Genomic DNA, 6,555 nt, shown 5'->3' on the forward strand with positions numbered 1-6,555 from the left:
AATCCCAGCACTCAGGAGGCAGAGGCAGGCAGATCTTTGAGAGTTCGAGGCCAGCCTGGTCTATATAGTGAGTTCTACTGGGAGACCCTGTCTCAAAAAGACCGAAAAAAAAAAAAAAAAAAAAAAAAACCCACGCATGAACACTGCTCTGCTCTCTTTTACGGAACCTGGACAAGTGGGTGGCAGAAGCCTCTATGGCCAGTGGATGGAATCCCGATGCTGCAGCCCTCAGAGGCCTTTGGATTTCCCCATTTACGAAACCCAGACTCAATAAGGAAAATAGCCAAACATCTGGATCTGATGCTTTATTACTATTATTTGAGATTAGCAAACAGAATTAATACAACATTGAGCAACTCCAGATTAGCGTTCCTTACATTGATGAGAAGCAGCTGACTTAGCAGGCACTGATTTAGACTCCTGACAACTCTCACCCAGTTCTGCAGTGGGTCAGGCCTCAGCACAACAGAGTGACGTCCCTATTGCTTTTCCCAGCCCTGCTCTTTAAAGGGGCCACAGGACACAGATGTCTGGCCACCTGATTGAGCTGCCATGGTCTTAGCCCAGATGCAAGCCTTGGGTTGCCTTGTGGGAGATGGGACCCTAAAAAACACACCTCAGAAGATACAGCCACTGTGCAGGGCTCTGAACTCAGAACAGAGGCAGGAGTCACGAAACCTGTTCCTTATTTTTAAACCACCTTAAACACCTCTATACTTTGCCCTCTTTCTGTACACCTGGTCTTTTTACCTGGATTTTTTCCTTCAGAGTTGCTACTCTTTTATTAACAACATAATGAGTCCACCAACCACTAAACATCCCCTCTAGATGGAGATTAATTCAATCAAAATGTAACCTGGGACATATATCTAGAATCTTAAGGATAAGCAGAAGAGTCACCCTAAACCACTACCCTAACAGCTCAGGACCCGTGTGGGGAGGGTGGGAACGAGGAGGAATGACATGCATTGTTGAACCTGACAACACTGCGGGGTCCCCAGGACCGTGCAGGCACCATGGCCCCTACTTCCCAGACAGCTGCTCATACAGCTTGGGAACGTAGTCGTCCCACTCAGCCTGGTAACACGTGCCTGCCACTGGGGCTCCAAGGTGGTACTTCTTGCGAAACGACGCCACCTTGAACTTGCCACGGTGGTCTCCAGACCGGTTGCTGAGAACAGGCTCATCGCACTTCAGCGGCTTGTCCTGCTCGTACACCAGCCAGACATAGCGATGGAGGCCTGGGGGAAAGGTAGAAGGGAGGTGAGGGGAGGGGGGCTGCTAGGATGCAGAAAAAGCCCATTTCCATCAAAAGTTTCAATTGGGAGGGACCCAGATCTCCAAGTCCACCAAGAGGACACCAAGGGCTGCAGAGGTAGACTGCACATGGTCAGTCACTACTGGACACAAACAGTGCAAGGCAGCTTCCACTTCCCCAGCCTCTGATGGCTAAGGTTGCAAGCCTTTGTCAATGAGGAGTCTCATCCTCAACCCTTTCTCTGCTAGGCCACTCCACACTTCCTGCCCACTTCAAGTCCTTCCCACCAGTCCCATCAGAGTGCCCATCTCACTACTGCCAAGGGGACACCAGATGGTGCTGCCATCTAAAATTTTTATTTTGTGGGCTGGTGAGATAGCTCAGTAAGTAAGGGTGCTAGCCACCAAGTCTGACCTGAGTTCAATATCCGGGACCCACACAGTAGAAGTTAAAAACTGACTCCTGCAAGTTATCCTCATCTCGGAAGTTTTAAAAAGGGCTGAGGGTGCAGCTTAGTGATAGAGTGCTCACCTAGCATGCGCAACACCCCACAGCTGATCCCTAACCAAAGACAAACCTGGTGGCACTATCCCAGGAAGACTGCTTTGAGTTCAAGGACAGTCAGGGATATATAACAAGACTGTGCCTCAAACACATACAAGAAGGGAAGGGGGGGAAGGGGGAAGAAGGAGGGGAGAGGAGGAGAGGAGGGGAATTAAGAGCAAGATTTGGGGCTGGGACCTGGCTCAGCTGGTACTCTCTTGCCTAGTACACATATCCCTGGGTTGGATCCACAGCACTGCATAAAACCCCAGCACTTGGAAGGTAGAGCAAGATGATCAGGAGTTTAAGGTCCTCCTCAACTACATAGCAAGTTTGAAGCCAGCCTAGGATATATGAGACCCTGCCTGAAAACTGCATGTTTTTGTTAGTTTAAAAAGTGATTCGCGGGGCTGGAGCAATGGCACAGTGGTTAAGAACATTGGCTGTTCTTGCAGAAGACCCGTGTTCGAATCCCAGCACCCACATGGCAGCTAACAACTGTCCGTAACTCCAGTTCCAGGGGATCTGACAGCCTCTTCTGTCCTCCATGGGCATTGTATGACATGGTGTACTTACCTACATGCAGGTAATACATGTATACACATAAATAAAAATAATAAAATATATTTTTTTAAAAAAGTGATTTGCACATATGTCAGTAAGGACAGAAGCAGTCATCACCCAGCAGAGCACTGACTGGGCCAGGAAGCCACAAAGTGCCCCCTTCACACACACACTGGATGCTGTAGCTCAAAAGCACCAACGATCTGGGCAGGAAGCTGTGAGGAGTTCATGTGGATCCACAGAAACATTCACATGTGCTGGTCAGTACGTGAAAGCTCTGTCATGAGAACTCTAGGATGATTTCTAAGACTATGATGTCCACCTTCATGCCATGGAATAACTGTAGACACACAGCCACTTTATTCATAAGACCCCACATCCTGGCCATAGTCCAGCACCACCAGGAGAAAGAATGAAGCAACCGAGGCAGAGGGTCCAGGGAACACTGAAGAACAAAAGGAGATGGAAAACTGTCCCAGAGATATGACGGTGACTGTGACAGTCACCAAATGAAACCCGCTGCACACCTGTCCATAGGAATAGACAAGTGGCTTATGAGAACAGATGTTGGAAGCTGGTGAGCTTGAGGGGGCCGCCAGCAAAAGCCCTTCACCTTTAAAACCCTTCTGGGTGGTGGGAATGGCCCCATGTTTCTGAAGTGTTTACATTATGTGCCCTGGTCAAATTCCCTGCCTGAACCTTACAGCCTGCGCATTTATTCTCTGAACCTTAGACATCTGAAACCCATGTGAGCTGCTACGGCTTTTTCTTCAAACGAGAACACAGCTCCTACTCCAGAGAATTGCTCCATTCCCCGGTGTAGTCTGTCTCTAATTAAATTGCCTGATTTGATAACTGCCCAGGAGAGCTTAATAGATTCCTGGGAAACCTGTCCCTTTACCCTCCCTGCTGTGAATGATAAGAGGCCTTCAAACCATCTGGAAGCTTCTGGGTCTATTCATACAACCTGAGCCCATGAGTGACAGTCCTTATTGGGAACTCTGTGTTGCCCTTGGTACTAGCTCACTCTCTGCAGGACGCATGCACAAAAGCTCAAGTTGTGTCATGCATCATCCACCACTATGGTCTTGTTCCAGCAAATGAGAACATCTTGCAATGAGGAGCGGGCGGTAACTGTGCACCTCCCACTAGCTCAGGGGAACCTTATGTAACAACAGAGAGTTTCAATGTAGGATTCTTTCTTACCTACATAAACTTTCCATGTGAACATACAATGCAGAGTGTGTATCTTCAATATGGGTCACCACAGTCTTCCAAATCTTTTCAAAATACCTAACCATATTTTGAGGAAAAAGGGGGGGGGCTATAAAGAGATATCAATCTTTTTTGGAATGAATATAGAAAGAGTGATCACTTCTTATTTACAGGAATCAGAAACATACAGGGCAAATGTTGAAAGGAGGACAGAGGGGATGCAAACTGTATGCTTGCCCTATGTAGCACATCTGTGCAGTCCTACAGAAACCTGTTCTAGGCATCTTAGACTTATTAAGTCCCAGAGCACTGGGACCATAGCTCAGAGGTAGAGTTAGAAGTAGTGGTAGTGGTAGAGGTTTCCCTTGCATGCTGGGTCCCTGGGTTTGATCCTCAGACACCAAAAAATGTATGCATATATTTTTGTCTAAGAGTATCCAAGAAGCAGTTCTAAATAGAGGATCCAACCAATCAGAACCCAGCACTCCTGCAGGTCTGACTGTGTGTTGAACAAAGAGAGTAGGCTTCTGTCTCTCATAGGTAAGGTAAGGCTCTCATAAATGGAAAAGAACACAAGTTTTAAAATCCAGTTCCCTGGGGGCTGGAGAGATGGCTCAGCAGTTAAGAGCACTTGCTACTCTTGCAGAGGATCTGGGTTCAGTTTGCAGCACCCACAAGGCAGCTAACAACCACCTGTAACTCCAGTTCCAGGGGATCCAACACCTTCTTCTAGCCTCCACTGACATTGCATGACATGGGTGCACTTACATACATGCAGGCAAAACACTCATACATATAAAATTAAAAAGAAAATCCGCACTTCGGGCAGCATTCTGCGCAAATTCCAACACTGACCCAGCCTCCCTTCCCACCAATAGCAGCAAGAAGTTTTTACTGACCTGTGCCACTGGGAGGCCCAGAGCCTACATAGTCTGAGAGGATGGTTCCACTGCTGATGTCGTTGCCCTTCATGTTGACCACCAGAAAATGGTGCCACTCCCTGTACAGAAAAAGAACAAGGAATGGTTAGCACTGGAGTCAGTGCTGACGCTGCACAGCTAGGAGGAGGGCACCGGGCACATTTCTGTGCTGGGATGCCTAGATACACACCTGTGTCAGAAAGGACTCAATCCAAGCCCTCAATCAAAAACCAGGCAGGGACAGCTGATTTCCATAAAGACCCAGATTCAATGTCTGCAGTCCATACTGTCTTAGTCACAGTTACTCAGCAGATTACAGTTGGAAAACCACCACAGAGGAAGAAAAGCAAGTGAGCACATTTGTGCTCCAGGGAAACCCTGTTTACGGGGCTGAACTTTAGCACCATATAAACCCTGTGCTGCAGTGCACACCTGTAATCCCAGCACTTGGGAGATGAAGGCAGGAAGATCAGGAGTTCAAGGCCAGCCTGGGCTATATGAGACCCTTTCTTAAAAAAAAGAGAGAGAGAGAGAGATGAACTGTAGTATTCTATCAGTGTTTTCCTAATCACTTAAAAATGTACAACATTCCCAACCCATGGAACCAATACAAAAAGGGCACACCGATGGACCTGGCTACTGGCTGAGCAAAGATGCTCACTCTGGCTTAAGCTTAGGCACACACATCTCTGGGCATGTCCACATTGCCCATGTTCAGCAAGGGACTTACAGTAGGCAGTCACATCTGAATGACCATGTCTCTTTTCCCTAACTTGCCTGTATTTGGGGTCTTTCCTGCTGGGAGCATCTGGGTCTGTGAGGACCAAAGTATACAGTTTCCCCGGGTCAAGGCCATCCCAGGAGATGTTGCTGGGTCTGTTCTTAACCTGTGGGAAGGAACCAGATTGGGATTAAGAGGTCTGAAATGCTGAGACCTCAACACTTTCTTCAAACTCATACTGATCAAAGGTAAAAGAACAGGTTCTTAAAAAAATTATTAACTTATTTCTGTTAATAGTACAAATTAATAAGTTTATAGTTTCATACATGTACCCCATTTTGTCAAGTGCCTCCATTTTTGTTGAACTGTGACAATTTCCCTAACTATGGTAATTTAGTTTCCAGAACTAAAGTAACTTGTTTCTTTAGATTTTTGCCTTCCCTGTCCCATGGACCCTAAGTAACTACCATCAGGAAAGATGTTTATCAGTCACCCTATGTTCTTTGACTACCTACTGGTTACCCAGCAATGGCCAACTGCAAGACAAAAGGAAACGTTTCAACCTCCCACTCCTCTGCCCTATGACTACCCCATCTAGTAAGCAGTCTGGGGTTGATTCTTACAAACCCCCTCTCCAGGTTTTTCTCCCAAATAAAGGCCTGCACTATGATAAGTTGCCAGTTCCCCCATTTGTCTTTCCTTCTCGAACACCTTTATATACACACACAATCTCAACACACAATCTCTGTTAATAACATTAACAGAAAGAGGCGGGGCAGGATTCTAACCCTGACACTATGACTTTAGGTTTTCCACAACCTTCTTCAGTCCTGACAAACCATGTCTTTGAATCTGGTGAGCAGAAGCCTAGCTGAGGCCAGCTAATATGAAATCTGCCTTCGCTGAATATTGACAACCGTGCAGAAAATGCACAGAAGTCGGCAGGTTTGAGGGCAGTGGGGACTGGCCAGGCCTGCAAATGGGAACTTGCAACTTAACATGCAAAACCCTGTGCTCTAAATATCCCAACAGGGAACAGTTAAGAGATAGGGCCCAGAAACCCAGTTTGTTCACTGTGGGCGTAAGGACCTAAAGTTCAAAAACAAACAAGCAAACAAACAAACAAAACAAGAAAGAAAAAACGGTGAGCCGAGGCGCTGGCCCTGGAGACTGGCAGCTGCAGAGCTCGCCGAGGAGACTGTATGCTCTTGGCCCAAAACAAAAGGCGAAATCGCCGCATGGCTGAGCTCGGGTTACATAACGTGTGACCGTCGCGTGTGGCTCTGGCTTCCGCAGCTAAAACTTAGAGGCGGGGACCCGACCTGACCCGCCCC

General features: G+C 47.3%; 1 protein-coding gene across 1 annotated transcript in view; it reads right to left on the bottom strand.

The window, feature by feature from the left end:
• Nucleotides 1-290: 290 nt before the first annotated feature.
• Pebp1 (phosphatidylethanolamine binding protein 1) overlaps nt 291-6,555 on the bottom strand; it is a 6,831-nt gene continuing 566 nt past the window's right edge. Inside the window, exons 2-4 of the mRNA XM_008824425.3 lie at nt 5,278-5,387; nt 4,480-4,580; nt 291-1,241 (exon numbers count right to left, since the gene is read on the bottom strand). Coding sequence (XP_008822647.1) covers nt 1,024-1,241; nt 4,480-4,580; nt 5,278-5,387 — 429 coding nt within the window. The 3' untranslated portion in view covers nt 291-1,023. The remainder of the gene's footprint in view (nt 1,242-4,479; nt 4,581-5,277; nt 5,388-6,555) is intronic.

This window comes from Nannospalax galili, unplaced genomic scaffold, assembly GCF_000622305.1.
Source record: "Nannospalax galili isolate Female #2095 unplaced genomic scaffold, S.galili_v1.0 scaffold769, whole genome shotgun sequence".
Lineage (NCBI taxonomy): Eukaryota > Metazoa > Chordata > Mammalia > Rodentia > Spalacidae > Nannospalax > Nannospalax galili.